Raw genomic sequence first — 23,201 nt, 5'->3', positions numbered from 1 at the left:
CTTGTACCTTGAGCACTTGTAATAAATTAATTACTATAGAACATTCTTAGTGCCCTACAATAAATAATAAATAATTCTTGACTTATGAGATACCCTCAAAAGATAAAAAAGTAAATGTGACTGACAGGTTGGTTGATTGGTTGTCATAGGGTTTTAGGCGCATTAGCAAATTTCGCCATATTGGCGTTACAGGCCGCCGTAGTGGTCAGGCGCGCGGGTGCATAAGTACACGCGCCTTGAGTGATCGGGGTTCAAGCCCGTGACTGCTGAATACGGTGCAGTTTCTTGTATTTCCTCTTCCTTGTGAACTCCTCGGACCGTGTGGTCGTTCCGGAATATAAACAGAAAATTATTATTATATGTCTGTAAACTGTGTGTGTTTAGTGGTCAATTTGCTGGACGAAAAACCCGTTTCTGGCACAAAAAAAAAAAAAAAGTGACCGCCGCCTGAAACCGACTAACTCAGAACATTTTGTGAAAAAAAACCCATAAAAGTTTCAAGCGTTATCAATGAGATTCGGACTCTGATCTTTTCTACGCGCTATTAGGAGGACGGTGGTTATACCAACTGCGTTACAGCAGAGTGACTGAGAGTTCCAACTTAACTACGGTAGCATAGCACCTCTTAACTAAGAACAACTTGACAGCCTAATGAAGTAAGAGTGTTTACACGTAGAAAACAAATAGCAGCTTACCTGAAACCAGCAGCGACATGCAGGTGAAGTTTAACACTTTCTCCTTTATCAGTGATTCAATTTATTTAAATTATGCATTTTTATCTGAAAAACCAAAACAATATTTTCATGTATGAAATGATTTTCAGTGTTTATTTTCAAATTATAGACTTTTTTTATAAAACGTTTTGAAGATTTTTTATTTTTTTTATTAAATGCATTTTAATTAAGCTCATGTATATTTTCGTTCTTTTAGATAAACAGTGTCCTCACCCAGCAGTTCCTATATACTCTTATGTGACGTTGTCCAGTGAGGAGAGAAAGTCCGGTTCTATCTCTACGTACCATTGTGATGAAGGATACGAATTATTCGGGTAATAAATTAATTGTATATTATGTTCAAGCAAAAGCTCATATTTTTTTTTTATATTTTTCTGGTGGAAACTGTTAAGCTAATACTGTAACTTGAACATGAAAATTTTTAACTATGCAAATTTTGCAAAGTTTGAATAAAAACTTGAATTCCAAAAAAAAACGCAAGGTATTGACATTTTACGCCGTAAATTAAATATACAAAGTGCTACTCCAGTGTTGTAAGAACTATCATGTAACAACTATTAGCACTACCCAAAACAGAATTACATTTCTCAGATTAGACTATACTTTCGTTGCTGTTTCTTCATTAAGAACTTATTTCCCAGTGATTAGACTATATTTTCGTTGCAGTTAGTGAAGAAGCTACGCCTGTTCTTTTGATCAATTCAAAATGAACACTCAATCCACCTAAAGTCCCAAACACTTCAAACATAAACATTCAGATAGTACCTTTGATTAAAAAACGCCTGTCTATTAGTTCCTGGCCAAGAACCTGCAACCTCCCCCCTTTCCCACGCCCCTTACTCTTTTCGCACCTTGTTCTCCAAGACTTCTCGTTTCTAAAATTGAAATTGAAGTTTAATTGAAAATGATTTTACAGTCGTGAATTTTCTGAAAAATCTCGGAAGATAATTGACAGTTTTATTTAAAACGAAGTTCACTCATGTTTCCACATAAGGCAGAATCGCTGGGTCCACAGCTTTTGATTCCCAGAGTGACACGATAGTAAAAAATTAACACAAGAGCCGAAGGATCAATAAATGTAGGGATTATAATTATTTGTATTTGCATTCCACTGCGTTTCTTATTATGAAAGATTTGGAAACGGATCTAAGACGTGATCTCTGCTGCATAAGCGCAGTGGAAAAGCACACAATTTATTTTAAGTTATTTCTATTTACAAATTCTTGGAGAATAAATTTGGGTTTAGCTTGAAATTTGTGTACAAACTGGTATTAGTATTATTATGATTATTGGTGTCAAATGATGCAAGAAAGCTTATACAGCATCAACCAAAAAAAAAAAAAAAAAAAAAACCGCCCACCTCATCTATCCATTCCCTCTAATAATTTGTCTAATTGTATCTTAAATATATTCAAACACTTCCACCACACCAAATGATAGTCATTCCAACAATTAACCACTCCCCAGCCGAAAGTAAATCCCCACACATCCCTCCTGCTGTCATTCCCGTTCAATTCGAGTTCACGTCTCCCTATGTGTGACGTCCGAGAAAGAGCGAGGAAACCACTCAAAACCTTTAAGACCCAAACACTTCAATCAGGTCTCCCTCGCAGGTACAGAGTTCCCCAATTATTCAAAGACCAAGTGCTTTTACTAACTGGCAAAAAAAAAAAAAAAGAAACCTAAGTTTTCACTTAGGTTTCTTTTTTTTGAAAGGTTTGTTGCAGGGTTGTTGAATTTCTTTTAGTGTCTGTTGAAATAACTACAAAAAAAAATTGCGCTTTATCATCTTAAGCATAATAAAAATGTATTATGCTTAGGGTGCTAAAGAGGCAAAATTGTATCTGCAAGGATAGTGTCACTTCGTTAGTGCTTTTCAAAATGTTTCATAATAAGAAATAAAAGTAACTGAAACTAATCTTTTTAAATTTTTTTTTAATTACGTTCTCATGGCACACCTCGTCAGTACTGCAAATATGTATTTTTCTCTGAGAAAAAACTCTGAAATGCATCCGCCTTTTCGATTATTGAATACGATTAGCGGTTCTTTTGTATGAATTGTTACTTCTCTGATTTTGTTGCACATGGGGTCATTAAACATCAAACCAATCAAACCAAACCAGGGAGCAAATGCCACGTCTGCGGCGCTCTTGTTCCGACATTGCATTTCATATTCTATTTTGTACTTCAAAAGTAACGCAGTATTGATATTTTACAAGGTGTGTCACATCAAGGTGTACAGGGTAAAGAAATGAACTTTTCAAAGTATATGGAAAGGACTAATGATTATCTAATAATACATGACAGCCTTTTAAGTATTCTATAATTTACTACTTAAATATGAAGAAAGGTTTATCAACGTCAATCACAAGATGTCAGGTATTAGTAGTTTATTCTTTTCGAATGCAGGAAATTTGCAGCAGACCTTGATAGCTGAATGCATTTGTTACTCACTACCCTTACCATATCTAGGATCTGAAAGAGTTTGGATTCAAGATTCCAAAGGGGTGCGACAATTCTGAAGATACCCACAAACTGCAAATCCGAGAACCAATGTTAAGAGCCTATAGGGAAAAACGGGAGGTTTCACAGAATATTTTTCCACAAAATATATATTGGTATCATTAGCATTAGCAGAGGTATATGTAAGAAGGCAAGCTTATGCATCATCAGCCAAAAAAAAAAAAAAAAAAAAAAAAAAACACTTCCTATTTCACCCTTCCATTTGCTCCAGAGGTTTGTCCAGTTCTGCCTTGCTTTTATTTAACCTATCAACTTCCACAACAACACATGGAAGTTTGTTCCAGCAATCAACCACCCGCTGGCTAAAGGCAAATTTCCTCACATCTATTCTACAACTGTCCTTCCTCAATTTCAGTTTATGCCACCTCAGGTTCGTAATCTGAGCAAGAGAAAGAATCTCATCGGCATTGAGTCTGCTGCAACCCATTCAAAGCTTTATATACCTCAACCAGGTCACCTGGCAGGTGCCTAGTTCCCAGACGCTGCAATTTGCAGAACTTAGGATTTTGGTAAGGGCGTCACTTTGTCCCCCTCACCAATCTTGTTGCCATTCTCTGTACTCGCTTTAGAAACTCTACATCCTTCCTAAAACGAGGCCTCCAGACCTATACGCAGTATTCAAGGTGAGGCCATTGCCTTATACAAGGGATAATCACTTCCCTATCCCTGTTAGCAAGATTCCTATATATCATTAACAAGATCCAATGAGCTACTCTTGCAGCCCTGCCTGCACTGCTCAGAAAACTTCATATCTGACTGCACAGTTACCCCCAGGTCTTTTTCATTTTCCACTATCCTGGGCGTAGTACCGCGCAGTTGGTATGTTACTCTGGGGTTACTGCTACCTATATGCAGCACTTTCCACATTTTATGGTGGTGGTCGCCGGTACGCTACTGCATCATGATCTGAAAAAGTTGAGCAGATGGACTGTGAGATGGCAACTGAAGTTAAACGTTGACAAATGCAGTGCTGTATATCTATATACATATATATATAATCTTTATTGTATACAAACGTGGTATATACAATACACCCTTCACAGCAGTAATGCCAGGGGTTTTACATTGGCTGGTGAACAACAGCCTTGAGGGGCCCACATCGAAGTTCGGGCTCATCCCCCCGAGCCTATTTACTTTTGAGACTATATCATAATCATACAAAGTGCTACATATCATCATCATGATATGTAACATTTTGCATTTGTCAATGTTAAACTTCATTTGCTACCTCACAGCCCATCTGCTCAACTTTTTCAGATCCTGTTGCAGTAGTGTACCATCCTTACTGCCATTAACAACCCTGCCAATCTTTGTATCATCTGCAAACTTGGACATTAAGCCTGATATCCCTTCATAAATATCATTGATAAATACAGAAAACAACAATGGGTCGAACACCGAACCCTGGGGGACTCCACTAATAACATTAGTCAACGAAGAGCAGTGTCCATTAATTATAATTTTTTGTCTTCTCCCACTTAAACCACCCTTTAATCCATTGTAGCAACTTGTCCTTAATGCTATACTGCTCCAATTTGTATAGTAGTCTTTCACATGTTACAGTAACAAAAGCTTTACTGAAATCCAAGTACTGTATATGATATTAATTTGATAGTATATAACAGAGCTATGATGCTTAATACGTTTTACGTTGATATCAATATTTATATAACCAATACAAATCCTCTCCAGGCATAATTTCTTGATACACACAATTACGGGAAATTTTTTGTACATCTTGTTGAGTAATTACATTAGATTAAAACTAAGATACTCGGCCCAATTTACCATATTTCTTTCCTAAAATATTGCCTTCAAAACAACATCGTTCCGAAATTTGTCAGGGTCAATTTAAATCATAAAATTTCGGGCATAAAGCAACTATCACTTGCCACATCACTGAATATAGATAAACTTGCCTTAAAATCTTGGTGTTCCAATAAACAAAAATACCTCACCCAGGTTAGGAAACTTCGCGACAAATTAAAAAATTGTCTACATCCAAACGATTGGTCTGTATTTAAGACCACCATAGATTTGCGACATGAAGCACGGGCCACAGAAATAAAAAAACAGACACATAACAAATTGAATACATTATCGCAGATATCAAGACCGGTTCATACGAACTCAAACACATGCTCGCGAGCTTTTGAACAAGTGCAAATGAATTTGTTTCCGACCGCCCCCACATGTGTATAACGTACTAACACACAATCTAAATGCTTCAGCTAATGCTCGAACACCTCCTAGCCCAACATGCAACGTACCAACATATTAACAGATTACAAATCTTTCCTCGTATTCGCTATCGCAGGACCAAATTTCACTTTTATCCAAAGGATTAAATTATAATTTACCATCTCGCAAGCTACCTAAAAAATAGTTCGTAATAGATATTGAATTTGGGCTTTAATGTTCAACAAAAAGATTTGTTTATTCAACAAGTTAACTAAGTGGTGAATACAGGGCCGGCTTACGGCACGATCGAGCGAATCCCCCGAACAGAGCGCTAAAATTTAGGGAGCACAAAATTCCCCGAAAATTCACTGATTTGCTGTAAATTCCAAGTCGGAGAGGGCGCACCAAAAAATCTCGCACAGTGCGCTAATAGACCTGGGGCCGTTTATGAGTGAATAACATAAAAGACACCTGACTTCTTAAACTGAATAGACAAGAAAGTTCAGCGTTACGTGAACTTCGAGAAAATAAACACATTATTATTCAGAGAGCAGATAAAGGAGATATGGTTGTAATACGCGACAAAACTGATTATATAAATAAGTTTGAATCAGTTGTATTAAATACCTCCACTTATCTTGAAGTAGACCCGGGATTATTTACCAATTTGGTCATCAGTACAATAAAACGTTAACCACGTATCCAACAAATGACTACATTACCATGTCTCAGTTGAAGGAATTGAAGGCCAGAACACACAACATTCTTGCACTTTTCAGTATATGAGGGGTACCATATACATGTGTGGCTAAGGATGGAAATCTGAAGGCACAAAATCTGGGCTTTTGGCGGGGATATGACAGAATTTCCGAACGACTACGGCACAACCACTCACGAGTGGTGTGGGCAGTGTGTGCAGTTGCATTGTCGAGAAACAAAATTATGCCGCTTGCCAGGAGTCTTGATCATTTGTGTCGAACATTGTCTTTCAGATTTTCCAACATTGCATAGTAAAGCTGTGCATTGATTGTTTTTTTTGTGCACAGGAGACTGCGGATGTTTCCATATCATGGAGTCTTGTTTGCTCTCCGCCGTAAAGTGATGAACCCATATTTCATCGACTGTCACTATGTGAGCGAGAAAATCCTCTCCTTCATCGCTATATCGCAACAGGTTCTCCAGACACATCATTTTGCTTTGTCCTCCTCTGACAATTGTCGGAGCACCAGTGGCAGCACACCTATCGAAAGCTAAGGACATCACGAACGATTTCATGAACAGTCAACTTACTCACTTTCAACATTTGTGCAATTTCACTTGCCTGTTTTCAAGAACGATGCCATTAATGCGCGAAATGTTTTCTGTATTGCTGGATGAAGGCCTGCCCGCCCAATGTCGATCTTCAATGTCAACATGGCCCACTTTAAATTCATTGCACCAAAAACACACCTGCTTCTTTGTCATCACCTTTTCACCATACACAGCAACCAGTTTACTGTGAATGTCATTTGATGAAGACCCTTTTGCTTGCAAAAGGCGAATAACTTCACGAACACCTGTTTTGGACCACACTCGCATGGTAGCCACCATTTTGCAACTGGAATCTGCTATGAGGCGACAGTACCACAACACTGCACTGGCGGTCTTTTTGAACATTATTAGGTCCTTTACACACCAAGCTTGGCAGAAAAGTTTAATGACTCGTCTCTTACAAAATCTCTCCATTCTCTATCTCATAGGCATTTTGTTTCTGCCGCATGCCTTTTCCACAGATATTTCCATGGGCATTGTTCTGAATTGGCATCTGTAATTCCCTCTCCCCATTCCAAAGCTGTCCGAACACACATGCGACAACTAGTCGCATGTTGACAGTGAGCATCCACTCACTGTCCAACTTCAAATGATCAACACACATAACAAACTTATCTTCTTTCTCGTTTTTCCCTTGAACTTCCTTTTTTCTAGAATAACTTGCCTTCACAGGTATTTCCTGAAAATTACAATCTGTAGAAATTGAAGTCCAATGTCAACAGTCTTCTGCCTTTTCTATTCCATCAATGCACACCCCTGTACTAAGGACTATAGATTTTAATACCTTTTGTGTTTGGGGTTTTTGTAAAAAGAAAAAAAAAAATCTATGGTCATGAACAGTTAGTTTCTCCGCCTTCTTTCTGTCTTGCTCTCTCCTCCTTCTGCTTACATTTATGTGGGGTAGGCAGACTGCTCTTTCAAAGATGTTCCTACTTTCCCCTCTCACTGCTCCCAGATCGATCTCTCTCTCTCTCTCTCTCTCTCTCTCAAAGGATGCTGCTTACTACTGTTGTAACCCCTACTTACCTTCATTGCTTCCTTCAATACTGTTGTATGGGATGAAAGCAGCCCAGCTGTAGTCCTACATTGAAAGCAGCCCAGCTGTAGTCCTACATTGGGTGCCCCAGCTTCATACTCTTTGGGCAATGGCGCCTCCTTAGCCAGGTGGGAAGGAGCAGCAGTGTGTAGCACACGCTTCTTGATTAGACCGGGGTTCGAGCCCGTCACCACCAAATACGGAGCATGCGGAAAGTCAGGGAATGACCACCGCATATCCCGGAGCAATATGGCCTTAGTTGCTAATGCTCCTAAAAACCAAATAACAAACAAATAACAACAATCCTTGGGCAGTGATAACAAAGCTGACTTTGATCGCAGCTTCCTAATAATTAGGGAACCAGAATGGGGATCTTGGTAGCCGGATTAAGAGAACTTTTTTATTTGGAGGTTGGGTAAGCCTGAAAATTTAAAAAAGCCTGCTCTCCTACCTTCCCTTCCTGTTGTTATGTTATCCATACCCACACCCTTTCACTATTCAACCCATTTTTTCTTTCTCAACTATCACTCCAGCTCACCTCCGAAAACCCCTAGGTTGAGAGAGACAATGCAAAACAGGGAAAAAGTTATTTTTGATTAGGTGGCCCACATCCTCATGGCAGAGATGATAGCCAGTTGGTAAATCTCCCACTGAGTTTTACTGTCTAGTTGTGGACATGTCACGAAACCCATAAATCTAAACAGACATGCCTTTCTCTGCATAGATGCTACATCAGTGGGTTATAAGGAATTGCAAAGCAGTTGTAAGGAATTAGGAACTGCCTGGACAGAGAACAAATGTGTATCTGCACTCTGTCTAGGTGCAATAGATATACATATTGCTTTTCGCTTGATTCTGTCAAGTGCATGCTGAGTAAATATCCATAGTGTAGTGGTATGACATGACCTCTGATCCTCAAGCCTCTAATAATATTTTATGCAAATATATTGTTAAATACAATAATCAATTATTAATTGTTAGTTCCTTTAATTTTGAAAAATAACGGATACTGCTAAGTAGCTAAATTTTCTCATCTGTCTCTTCGTTCTTCTTACAGGAATCCTGTACTCGCATGTTTAGATAATGGGCAATGGAGTGGAGAGCTTCCTTATTGTGGTATGATATTTTTTAAAGTAAAATTTAACTAATGCATGTTATGGTATAAGACATTATGTTTGTTCTGAAACAGTGCCGGACCATTGCATTTTCCCACCCTGGGCAGAAAAATTTTTCGGTGCCTCTTTACTAAGGATATATATATATATTTTTTTTCCTGATTTGTAAACTTTGCAGCCTTAAAGAAACAGTGCTCTGGGCAAGGGCCCTGCTAGCCTGTACCTTAATCCTGCACTGTTCTTAAATCAATTAGTAACTATTCAGTACAAGCAAAAATTCGTAGTTTAGAAAATCTTTTACATGAAAATAAATTTTTCTTGGATAAAGCCTCTTTTGGAGAAAAAAAATTGAAAAAAAATCCTCTTTTGGAGAAAAAAAATTGAAAAAAAAATCCTCTTTTGGAGAAAAAAAAATTGAAAAAAAATCCTCTTTTAAAAAAAAAAAATTGTTAAAAGTCTTTTGGAAAAAGCCTCTTTTTAAAAAAAAAATGTTAAAATTCTCTTTTGGAAAAAGAAATTTGTTTTTCTTGAATTATGAATTGGTATTGAATATTTATTGTCTATTAATCAACTCATTTATGAATTTGTAAATATTTTTAATTTAAATTTGATTATGTTAAAAATTATAATGGTTATAATCTGTGATTTTTATTATTATTATTATTATTAGCCTTATGGTGCAAGGAAGCCTGAGGCTTATGCTGCCCCAGCCAAAAAAAAAAATTCTGAATTACCCTGAGAGAGAGAGAGAAGTAGAAGGGAATCACCAAAAAAGGGAAGAATGATGATATCCAGCTCAAGACCTGGGTGTGCCAAGCCCATACTCACCAGATGTTAGCCCCTGGGGTTATGTTAATGTATTCTATGTTACAGCACCAAACCAAGGTATTTCGGCACCCCAGGCAGAGAGATTTTTTGTGCCCAATTATTAAGGATATATATATATATATATATATATATATAGTTTTTTTGCCTCATTGTTCTGCTGTTTTTCTCCCCCTTAAAGAATGGCGTCCCGAACAAAGGCCCTGCTAGCCCATATCTTAATCCGGCACTGCTATGTTATAAAATTATCTTTGTTTAATTAACTGCTTCATTAAGATTCATGTGTTTGTATAGTGTTAATCTTTTTTTTTCTTCATTTGGCAATTTTTTTTTTCCATAAACTTTTTGTTCTTTTAATATTAGGCGTTTCAGATACATAATTTGCACATATGTATTGTCAGTTATACATTTTATTCCTCGCTAGTGGTAAAGTGGATTATAATACACAAACACACATGGCCTTGGCAGAGATGTATATGTTAAATATACGTCTCTAACTAAATGGAAACAAGTAATTTCGAACAACATAAGAGAGCTAACAGGGACTGCAGCCAGGAGGGGATGCCATTTTCAAACAGGTGATGAAAGGGTTGCTGAGGGCAAGAACAATAGGACCGTAAAATGGGATTATGAAGGGTCTCTTTTGATCTAAGCCACCGTTCGAAGGTAAACAGGAAATGAGTGGACGTCCAGTGTTCACGTAAAAAAAAATGGCGTCAGGGTGACTGATATTTGGGTAGTTTGATATATTCAGCAGAGAAGGTGTGATAAGGAGCTAGAGTAAGTATTTTTGTGTGCATTTCATTGCAATGAAATGCGGGTAGGAGCTGACCCCTCTCCCCACGATCAAAATAATGTGTAATTCTTAACTGATGTATGATAATTAAACTTAATGATTCCCCAAAATTGGTTTAGCTCTTCCCCTTATTAGAACCTGGGACCATCCCTGTCAGCCTTCATGGGTAGCACAATTGGTATAATCACTGCCCTCGCCACATCAGGTGGAAAAGACCCGAGTAAGTTAGTGCTGGAGTTTCCGGGAGTTCGAGTTTTGTCAATAACACGAGGAATTTTTATGGGTCTTTTTTTATAACATGGCTGAGTTAGTCGGTTTCAGGCCAGGGTAGCATGATTTTTTCACTTGGAAACTTACATTTTGTCCAATGAAACAACAAATCAACCACAGAACAAATGCAATTTACAGACATTATATACAGTGCAAAATGGCCTAAGTTGCTGATGCACCTAAAACCTTACAAAACAACGTCCCTTTCAATACATAACATTTTGCTATTGAAACTGAAGACTAGCCAGCTATTACATAGAGGATAGCATGGGATTGTACTGTTCCTAAAATTGGCAGATTTTCATATAAAACTCTCTCTCTCTCTCTCTTTCTCTCTCTCTCTCTCTCTCTCTCTCTCTCAGGGTAATTTAGAAATTTTTTTTTGGCTGATGCAGCATAAGCCTCAGGCTTCCTTGCACCATATAGCTAATAATAATAATAATAATAATAATAAATGACAACTGCTGAGAAAAGTGAAATTAGGAAGTAAAAATTTAATTTCTAATCATTTCTGCCTAATATTATAAAGTGCTTTTTGAAAACTGATTATCAGTGATGAACTCAAAAATATAAATTAAAAAAGAAAATGAAACATCATGTACATCATTAAAAAAATAGTGCCAACCACTGCACTTTTCATAAAAGCAAAAATAATTCTTATAATAATAATGAGAATAATAATTTATTTATCCCTATTTTATGTTACACTTGTTGAGAAATAACAGCAAAAAGGGAGGGAGAACACATAAGTCAAGGGCTTTTTAAGGGGGATTCTCTTTCAAAAAGATATGAATAACAATAAAAACATACAGTTCTGAAATTGTACAAATATTATTCAACAGACAAATCATAAATAAATTGGACATATTTGTACATTTCATTATAGAGACCTTCGAAAACCAACCATATATGATTAAGTGGTTTACACTTTTACAATTAGGATTATGAAAGAAAAAATGATGAACTTTCTGAATAGTGTTACAAGCTTTTTTAACAACTATTCCTCTAACTTATTTACATAATTTCCAAATTGGTAATGCATTTCCTCAATTTTTAAGATTCAGGAGTTGAATGAAAGGTCATTTGAATCAGACTTCCCTGGTGATGTTTTCAGTTAGCAGTTTCTTGAACTGGTTTAGTGAAATGGCATTTTTGATATTTGAAATATCAAAAATGCCTATGTTTTTTCTGAAAAGTAGAACCTTCAGGTTTTCTTCATTCCTTAAATTGTATGATATTTCTTCTTCTTCTATTATTATTATTATGAAAAAGGATCTGAAGAGAGGAGAAAAGTTTGGTGTTTTCAAAACATTGTAAACAAAGATTGCATCAGTTTCTGTAGCAGTTGGTAGATGCTTAGCTTTACTATATCCATTCATTCTGTACAAGGTGCGGCATAAAGTTCCCAGACTGGTGCTGTTGAGGTCACATTTGATGAGTTTTAAAATAAATGTTAGTGGTATGTTATAGTTCAAATTTCCTCAAACACAAGGGATTGCCAAGCTGACAAGTTACAAGTAACAAGTTTCATTAATAGCATTAATATTCTGTGTCACAATTTTGCAATGGAGCAATGAATATATATCAAATTTTGCTTTAAACTCTGCAACAGAAATGTATGAAATGTTAAAAACTGTTTATGGTGATGAAATGTTCAGTTGTACCAGTGAGTTTTACCAGTATAAGCAGCTCAAAGATGGACATGAGGATGTTCGCAATGACCAAATAAGTTGGCATCCATTAACCGCTCAAAATATAGGGTTGATGAATGCCCACATCTTAGGCTGCAAAAGTTTGAAAATTGTAGTAAGAGATTATTATTTGACCTTCAAAATGATGGCTGATGAGTTTTATATGAATAAGATCATTCATCAAATTCTGCATGAAGATTTAGTGAAAAAGAAAGTCAGTGCACAATTTGTGCTGTATAGCCTTATGGATGAGCAGAAGCAATGAAGATTGCCATCATGCAAAGACTTCACCCGGACTTGTCGACACAATCCTAATTTCCCAGACTGTATTGTCACTGAAGATGAATGTTCGATGTTTCAGTATATCCCAGAGAGACAAAGCAGTGGACTTCAAAATCTAAGTACTGCATATGGGTAGCAGTAACCCCAGAGTAACATGTCATCTGTGCGGTACTACACTCAGGATATTGGAGAATGAAAAAGACATGGGGGTAATTGTGCCATCAGATATGAAGTTTGCAGAGCAGTGCAGACAGCTGCCAGAATAGCTCATGAAGTCTTGTTAATGATATAGAGGAACTTTGCTAGGGGGGATAAGGAAGTCATTATCCCTTTGTATAAGCCAATAGTCAGGCCACAGGTTTGGACACCTCATTTTAGGAAGGATGTAGTGTAGAGCTGATGGAATGAATACAGAAAAGGGAAACAAGATTGATGAGGGGAACAAAGGGGTGCTTTTACCAAAAAAGGCTTAAGTCCTGAAAACTGGGCCTTTATGAGAGCTTGAAGGACAGGGTGGATGCCCTCGAAGGAAATAAATTGAGGGGCCCATCAAGCTCTCAGCTGCCCACATCAACGCCAGAGCTTGCACTTGGTCATCAGGCAACACAGAGGCAGCCCCCTAGGCAGAATGCGCTGGTCCCACAGGAACTAGTAGTTGTTGGTGACTCTATTGTCAGGGAAACGGGGAACATGCTTTGTAAAAAGGATAGGTGGAATAGGACCAGGGTATGTCTGCCAGGGGCAAAGGTAGATGACGTTGTAGAGCGAATATCATCTTTTAAGGGCACAAAAGGTAATATAGTTGTACACGTTGGCACTAATGATATTAAGAGTAGGAGACCGGCGGAATTAATTAGCAAGCACAGGTCAATGTTGAAAAAAGCCGTGAATTAGGGTTGAATTTGAAAGTGTCTGCAATTCTGCCCAGCCACAATAGGAGGGAGTATATGATGAGAGCCTTGTCAATCAATTCGGCTCTGGAGGGATTGTGCAAGGCTCAAGAGGTAGAATTTTTTTCAGCCTGGACTGTACTTGTTAACAGGAGAGATTGCTTCTACAGGGATGGGATACACTTAAATAGAAAGGGTGCAAGAATTTTTGCTGATGCTGTCGAGGCAGTGTTAGGTGGGTAGGAAAACTGCTAGTTGGGGGGGATACAAGGACTAATATATTAACAGTAGCCACTAGCAGAGGTGGAAGTGATTCTTGCACTGCTTCTATTGAAATGAGCAGAAGCCTGAAAAACAAGATGCAGGATATTTCAGAGACTGCTGGGAGTCATTGCGGTACAAGTAAACACATGGGTTGTGTTAGGGTAGCTAAGAATAGAAACAGGTGCATGTATACCTGCGTGTACACCAATGCTAGGAGTTTGGTAAATAAATTTGATGAATTTGAGGTATTGCTCAAAACATCAAAGGCAGATATTGTTGGGATATCAGAGACGTGGTGTCACACAGATATAAGTAATGCGGAACTGGAATTTGGGGAATACAATGTGTATAGAAAGGATAGACAGGACAGGAGGGGAGGAGGGGTTATGCTATTAATTAAGAAACACATAAGGTCCAAGGAAGTGAAGCCAGTCAACATCGATGGACAGGGCAGTGTCGAGTCAGTTTGGTGTGACATAAGCATAGGGAAATCAAAATTGAGAGTAGGAGTGTGCTATAGGCCTAATGACTCTGATGAGTATAATAAGATATTGTACAGGGAAATAGAGTGGGCCAGTAAATCAGAGAGTCTTATAATGGGGGATTTTAATTTCCCAGATATTGACAGGAATTTGTGGGTTGGTCACTCGCACACTAGCAAGGCTTTTGTGGATTTATTGGATGATTGTTTTCTACATCAGCATGTTCGTGAGGCAACAAGAGGGAGCAATACTCTTGATCTGATTATCAGTAGTGATTCTTCATGCATTAAGAATCTGCAGATAAATGAACCACTAGGTGGCAGTGATCACAGTGTGTTAAAGTGGGATTTACTCAAGGAGGTAACTACCATCAGAGGTAAAGGGAAGGGTTTTTGTTTTCGTAAAGGCGACTATGATGGTCTGAGACAGTATTTAAATTCTATACAGTGGGACCAACTGATAATGTTACCAACAGCGAACTCAAAATGGGAAGCATTCAAGGAATTAATCTTGGAGGCTACCAGGCTTTACATACCAACTAAGAAATATTGTTCAAGGTTTAGGCCTAAATGGTTGTCAGATGAACTAATGAGGCATGTGGCAGAGAAGAAAAATGCATGGGATACATACAAATTAATGGGTGACATGGAAGCCTATGATCGATATAAGTTGGTCTGTAACCAAGTCACAAAGGAGATTAGGCAGGCAAAGGCAGACTACGAAAAATCCTTGGCAAAGGATGCAAAGAAAAACAGAAAAGAGTTCTTTACATATTTAAACTCGAGAAGGAAAGTGATGAATCAGATTGGTCCACTGGATATTGATGGTTCAACAGTTGAGGATCCTGCTCAGGTGGCTAACAATCTAAACAAGTATTTTGCATCTACATTCACGCATGAGGAGTTATTCAGGAAGGAGAATGATGTAGGTAAAGTAAACATTGGCAGTGAGCTGGATGATTTTGTAATAACTGAGAGGAAAGTGGAGGAGAGATTGTTGAGGATAAACATAAAAAAGGCACCTGGGGTGGATGGGATCTATCCAGTTATATTAAAGGAGGCAGCAAAGGAAGTAAGCAAACCCCTAGCCATAATTATGAGAGCTTCCTTGGACTCAGGGGAGGTACCCATAGACTGGAGATGTGCAAATGTAACCCCAATTCACAAAGGAGGAACAAAGGCTGACACAAGTAATTATAGACCTGTTAGTTTAACTTCTGTTCCAGGTAAATTAATGGAGGCACTGGTTAAAGAAGCACTGCAGGATCATCTAGACAAGAATTCAGTTATAGCTCAGACGCAGCATGGTTTTGTTAAGGGCAGGTCTTGCCTGACCAATTTGATTGGATACTATGATGTAGTCACAAAAGAACTGGATGCAGGGAATAACTTTGATATTATATATTTGGATCTTAGAAAGGCTTTTGATACTGTTGCACATGGAAGACTGCTGCACAAATTGGAGCAGTGTGGCATTGGAGGCAAATTGCTGCTATGGATAAGGGGATGGTTGAGTGGCAGAAGACAGAGAGTGGTAATCAATGGACACTGCTCAACGTGGACTAATGTTATTAGTGGAGTTCCTCAGGGTTCAGTGTTAGGTCCGTTGTTGTTTTCGGTGTTTATGAATGATATTGATGACGGGATATCAAGTTTAATGTCCAAGTTTGCAGATGATACAAAGGTTGGCAGGGTTGTTAAGGACGCTACTGATGCTATGCTGCTGCAACAGGATCTGGAAAGGTTGAACAGATTGGCTGAGAGGTGGCAAATGAAGTTTAACATTGACAAATGTAAAGTACTACATATGGGAAACAGTAACCCCAGAGCAACGTATCAACTCTGCGGTACTACACTTACAGTGGTGGAGAATGAATAGGACCTGGGGGTAATTGTGCAGCAGATACGAAGTTCTCTGAGCAGTGCAGACGAGCTGCAAGAGTAGCTCATGGTGTCTTGTCAATGATATACAGGAATTTTTTTAGCAGGGATAAGGAGGTGATTATTCCCTTGTATAAGGCAATGGTTAAGCCACATCTTGAGTACTGTATACAGGTCTGGAGGCCTCATTTCAAGAAGGATGTAGAGCTGCTGGAACGGGTACAGAGAAGGGCAACAAGATTAGTGAATGGAACAAAGGGTTGCTCTTACGAAGAAAGGCTTAAGTTTTGCAAATTACAGAGTCTGGAGACTAGGCACCGGCGTGGTGATCTGATAGAGGTGTATAAGGCTTTGAATGGTTTGAGCATGCTCAGTGCCAATGGGATTCTTCATCTTGCTCAGAAGGGCGCCTCCGTAGCCAGGTGGGAAGGAGCAGCGGTGCGTAGCACACGCTTCTTGATTAGACCGGGGTTCGAGCCCGTCACCACCAAATACGGAAGATGCGGAAAGGTCAGGAAATGACCACCGCATCTCCCGGAGCAATATGGCCTTAGTTGCTAATGCTCCTAAAAACCAAATAACAAACAAACTTGCTCAGAATAATCACCTCAGAGGGCATAAATTCAAATTGAGGAAGGATGGATGTTGGATAGATGTGCGGAAATTTGCCTTTGGCCAGCGGGTGGTTGGTTGGTGGAACCGACTTCCATCACTTGTTATTGAAGTTGATAGCCTAAACAAATTTAAGGCTCAACTGGACAGGTATTTCGAACGAACGGAGGGGTGAAATGGGAGTGGTTTTTTTTTTTTTTTTTTTTTTTGGCTGATGCTGAATAAGCTTGCTTTCTTGCATCATATGCCTCTACTAATGCTAATGCTAATGCTAAATTGCAGCATCCTGGAAACTAGGCACATGCAAGATGATCTGATTGAGGTGTATATGGCCTTGAATGGTTTGAGCATGCTCAATGCTGATGGGATTCTTCTGCTTGCTCAGATTCTGCACTTGAGGGGGCATAAATTCAAATTGAATGAAGACAGTTGCAGAATAGATATGTGGAAATTTGCCTTTAGCCAGTGAGTGGTTGATTGCTGGACTTCGACAACAGATGGTTGATTCCATCTGTCGTGGAAGTTAATAGCTTAAGTAAATTCAACGAAGAACTGGACACACTTCTGGAGCGAATGGATAGGTGAAAGGCAAATGTGCTTGCTTTCTTGCATCATATGCCAATGCTAATGCTAAAAGACCCAAAAAGTTTCATTTACAGAAGACCAGGATCAAGACAATGCTGATCACGTTTTTGACAAATAAGTTTTGATTCACAAATAATTTGTGAATTTACCCAGAGGAGAGAGAATTAATGCTGCATTGTATGTACAGGTGCTTCAAAAACTACTGAAGCACATTTCCCAGGTGAGGCTGCTTTTTTGAGAGAAAGTCAGCTGCTCCTTGTTGCACAACAATGCTCCTGCCCATTCTGCTCTTGTTGTGAAGACATATCTGATGAACCATGGAATTGTAAAGAACAATCATCTGCCCTACTCTCCTGATCTAGCATCTGCAGACTTCATACTCTTTTCCAAGGTGAAAACTGCCCTCAAAAGAAGGATATTTCAAGATGTTGATTAACCCCAGGGGATCACATCTGGTGAGTATGGGCTTGGCACACCTAGGGTCCTGAGCTGGACACTTCCTTGCACCATATAGCTAATAATAATAATAATAATAATAACATTAAGAATAATGTAATCTCAAAGCCAAAATGAACATGATTTCTTTGGACACCTTCACTGACTCTTTTCAGAAACCTTTATGGACACTACATGAGGATCTGTGTTTAAATTTTGGGGATGAATGTCCTTGAAAAATTTAAGAAATACACCAGTATCATGTTGCCAATATTTGTTAAGTTTATTTTGTAAATATTGTATTTTTGAGTGGAAGCAGAGAAAACACAAACAAAATATCCAGTTTAATTAAAATAGCTTTCAGCAACAAAGTTGCAGCCACATTCAGCCACATTTAGTGAAGAGCTTGTTCAGAATAAAAAAATAAATAAATAATAATAAAATAACAACCACACCTTTTAAACAAGCTAGGGGTGTTCCTAGATAGGGGCCGACTGGGCTAGCTGGGTGGGTACAGTACCGCCTGGCAACCCAAAGGTCGTGGGTTCGAATCCCGTCTCGGGCTTGGATCAGAGTAGTGCAAAAACTTTGGGAGGTGCATTATGGCCACAGAAGCTGATGCACCAACAACTAATAAAAAAATATTAAAAATATTAAATATCCTAGATAGAGGCTACAACCTTCCCTTTATGATCAAAATAATGTAGAAATAAAGTGGATATTTTTACTGTATGATTAAAGCTTATAGATTCCCCAGAACACTAAGACAATCCTGGAACTGCTCGTACCTGTAACCTCTGGTACAGACTTTTAATATTTAGTGGGGGCAGAAACAGTCTGAACAATATACTTAGAAGCAGCAAGAAGCTTTAAAACAATACTGTTTTTTCTCTCATTTAGCAGAATGAGGTGAAGTGATTTACAGTCCACTAACCAATTGCAGCAACTGATTTTGTAGCAGTAGAGAATCAGCATTCAGGTAGATAAAACTTTGTTGCAGCAAATATACAGGGTCACCAAGAAATGATGCAACATTTTTTAATGCTTATATTTTTTGATGTATTGCATTGGCATTAATGAGTTTGGTATCATTGAAAATGTAACGAGTATATTATTCAAGAAAAAACATATTCATCATGTGATCCTGTGCATCTATAATCATTCTCAGATGGTGATTGAAGTTTATTATAACTGCAACCGACGCCTCCGTAGCCAGGTGGACAGGAGCAGCAGTGTGTAGCACACGCTTCTTGATTAGACCAGGGTTTGAGCCCGTGAGCCACCAAATATGGAGGATGCGGAAAGGTCAGGGAATGACCACTGCATATCCCAGGAGTAATATGGCCTTAGTTGCTAATGCTCCTAAAAACCAAATAACAACAACAATAACAACATAACTGCAACCACTGTTTCTTCAGAGATGCCCTTCACACTAACTGTAATTTCACCTTTCAATTTTTAAATAGTATGTAGATTATTTCTGTAAATATTGTCCTTTGTGAATCCCCACAGGAATTCAGATCTGGTCGGTGTGTTGAACAAAATGATCCAATCCCATATCATCCTGGATTCTGATTAGAAGTAATCCTACCATTAAAATGCTCCTTAAGGAAATTAAGAGCTGTATTTGGCTTATATAGTCTTCCCCCATTTTATTGGAAATTTTTTTCCCATTCACACCCATAACTTGACGAACTGGAACTAAGTGGCCAACTCGTGAAGGGCTTTCAGCTGATGAAATTGCACATTGCCTCTCCCCATACTCTTTCTTTTTTTTTTTTTTTTTTTTCAGGATGCAAAAGTATCTCAATTACTGCATAGACTGCATACTACACATATTCTGTTTTTTGACATAAGAGATTGTTACAAAACTATTGTTTGCTAACAAAACTGCAAGTTGATACTTGCAGTTTTGTTAGGAAACAGTTGTATTACTTATTATTATTATTATTGTTATTATTTTATTATTATTATTATTAGCTATATGGTTCAAGGAAGCCTGAGGCTTATGCTGCACCAGCCAAAAAAAAAAAAAACTGAGTTACTCTGAAAGAGAGAGAGAGTCAAAAAGGAATCACCAAGAAAGAGAAGAATGATGATATCATCCAGCTCAGGACCCTGGGTGTGCCAAGTCCATACTCACCAGATGTGAGTCCCTGCGTTTTTGTTGAACAACCCCAAGGAAATCTGTGAAATGATTGCTTCACAGATTTCTTTGGACTGAAAATAACCACTGCTTGTATAAGTACAATATTTTCAAGCATTTGCATGGACTTCTTTCTGCCAACAGTTCATTTCTTATTGTCTGTTACAGAACTATACTGTTCACGCCTATTAGCATTAGTAGAGGCATATGATACAAGAAAGCAAACTTATATACCATCAGCCAAAAAAAAAAAAAAAACAAATTCCCATTTCACCCATCCATTCACTCCAGAAGTTTGTCTAGTTCAGCCTTTAATTTATTTAAACTGTCCACTTCCACAACAGATGGAAGCTTGTTCTGTTAATCAACCACCCGCTGGCTAAAGGCAAATTTCTGCACATTTAATCTACAAATATCTTTCCTCAATTTGAATTTTTCCTCCTCAGGTGCAAATCTGAGCAAGAGGAAGAATCCCATCAGCATTGAGCTTGCTCAAACCATTCAAAGCCTTATACACCTCAATCAGATCACCTCGCAGGTGCTTAGTCTCTAGTCACTGCAATTTGCAGAATTTAAGCTTTTCTTAGTAGCAGAAATCTTTTATTCCACTCACTAATATTGTTACCCTTCTTTGTACTTGTTCCAGTAGCTCAACATCTTTCCTAAAATGAGGCCTGCAGACCTATAAGACCTACCACACCTCGAGTACTGCATATATGCAGTACTCGAGGTGTGGCCTGACCATTACCTTATACAAGGGGATAATCACTTCTTTCCTTATCACTGCTAGCAAAATTTCTATACATCATTGACAAGGCACCATGAGCTACTCTTGCAGCCTGTCTGCACTGCTGAGAAAACTTCATATCTGATTGCAGAATTATCCCCAGGTTGTTTTCATTTTCTGCTACCCTGAGTGTTGTAACAAACAGTTGGTATGTTACTCTGGGGTTACTGCTACCCATGCAACACTTTGCATTTGTCAATGTTAAACTTCAGTTGCCACCTCTCAGCCCATCTGCTCAACTTTTTCACATCCTTTTGCAGTAGTGTACTATCATTAACAACCCTACCAACCTTCGTATCATCTGCAAACTTGTACATTAAATCTAATATATCTACTTCAATATCATTGATAAATACAGAAAACAACAATGGGCCAAACACAGACCCCTGGGGGACACCACTAATAACATTAGTCCATGAAGAGAACTGTCCACTGATTACCACTCCCTGTGTTCTCCCACTCAACCATCCCTTTATGCATAGCAGCAACTTGCTCTTAATGCTATACTGCTCGAACTTCCATGTCCGTGAACTTCCAGTAGTCTTCCATGTGCAACAGTATCAAAAACCTTCTTAAAATCTAAGTATGTAATATCAAAATTATTTTTTAGATTCAGTTGCTTTGTGACCATATCATAGTATCCAATCAAATTGGTTAGACAAGACCAATTTGATTGGATATTTATTTATTAACACCTTATAAATTCTGATCTTTCTGGATCTTTACTGCAACCAAATCAAACTTAACTCAACACCTCTACAAATTGCCAGTTTGATGCAACATTCAGTTTATAAAACCTTTTCACACAAAACGTGCTGCTCAATATTGTAGTCAATCATGCTTACAGAATTTTCCTACTAGTGTTCATCATTAACTGGTAAAAAAAAAATAAAAAAAGAAACTCTCAAGTCTTACATGTTTAAATGATGCTGAATTCACCAATACTAGCCATAAAAAATCAAGAAATATAGACTTTGTTGCATCTTTTCTTGATGACCCTATAGAATTTAGAATGCATAAAATGGTTAGAAATGTATCATAACATTTTATGTGCTCATAGTTGAAGAACTAATAGGGCTGCTTGCTATATCAGGATATTATAAATATCCTAATACAGTAAGTAGTGAGAGCTAATATATTTACGTTAGCTACCACTTCTTGTAGTTCTTTGTTCAATTGTTACTGTACTATTGAGAGAAAAAAATTTACATATTGTTTTAATTTCACTTTCATATGGAAATATAGTAGTTTTTTTCAAGCATATATATATATATTTTTTAATAATAATAATTTATTTATTTTTTATTTTTTTTATTTTTTTATTTTTATTTTCATTTTTTTGTATTTTATTTAAAAATTCATAACAGTACAGTATTGGCTAAAGGGTTTGCTGGAGAGGTCTTGTGGTGTTTAATGTAATCACTGTTATGCTTTTGAATGTTCAATCACATGCAGGCACAAAATAATTTATGTTCCATTGTTAACTGTGGCAGCTGATTTAAATCGCATTCAGATTTAAATATTGTCTCAAATAGATAGAAAGCATTTTTTTTTCTCTGCTTAGTTGATTACATTAACAGCTAGATCCACCTTCTGTAGCATATCCTGTCAAGGGCCCCTGAAAGAATTTTCATTAGTCAAAAATAACAAGTGAGATAAAAATTGTCACTTGTAACAAATTTTAACCTGTAATAATGATCTATAATTTTAGCAAATAATGTCATAATTTTATCCAAGAAGTCATGATTTTCTGTTTAAAGACTTCACATGATGAAAATTTTTTTTTTAGTTTTTATTTGTGCACTGTTATTTTGAATCCCTTCTCCTCAGCTGCCTGGATGGAGAAAACCATTCAGTTTATCCTTGCCTGAATATAATTTGAACTAACTGAACTAGAAAGTGGATGGGGGGGGGGAAAGCTGCCATCCCATTCAAACATGCACGAATATTAGCATTACTATCAGTATTAACCCTTTGTGGTCCAATGTCTTCTTTCACGCACCATCATAAAATTTCTCTTCCAGTCCATTGCCCCATTAGATGCACCTTTCTGTTTTGCCAATTTTATAGCTTGTTTTCCTGCGTTTCCAGTGTAATTATTGAACTGCTTTCATTTTTTCTACTTCATATAATCACTCTGATAAACTAATTGTTTACAGCTGGTGGCTGTAGTTTTTCTTCTTTGTTTTTAGCGTTAAAAACTGGTATTAACTCTCTGCCAGAAACAAAGTGTTTAGTCATGGAATCAGCATCTCAAAAAGGCCTTTTTGATGAAGAAATTGAGAAATTCCGATAGCAAGGATGATGTTATTTTCAATCCTGAAAATGTATCTTGCAACAGTGAGGAAGAAATTGA

General features: G+C 37.7%; 1 protein-coding gene across 1 annotated transcript in view; it reads left to right on the top strand.

Moving 5' to 3' along the window:
• LOC150081074 (P-selectin-like) overlaps window positions 1-23,201 on the top strand; it is a 265,101-nt gene that overhangs the window by 92,893 nt on the left and 149,007 nt on the right. The window contains 2 exon segments of the mRNA XM_090382138.1: window positions 931-1,048; window positions 8,843-8,901. Coding sequence (XP_090238264.1) covers window positions 931-1,048; window positions 8,843-8,901 — 177 coding nt within the window.

This window comes from Mastigoproctus giganteus, chromosome 9, assembly GCF_048544385.1.
Source record: "Mastigoproctus giganteus isolate SK-2022 chromosome 9, ASM4854438v1, whole genome shotgun sequence".
NCBI lineage: Eukaryota > Metazoa > Arthropoda > Arachnida > Uropygi > Thelyphonidae > Mastigoproctus > Mastigoproctus giganteus.
This window is presented reverse-complemented; position numbering and strand designations above follow the sequence as displayed.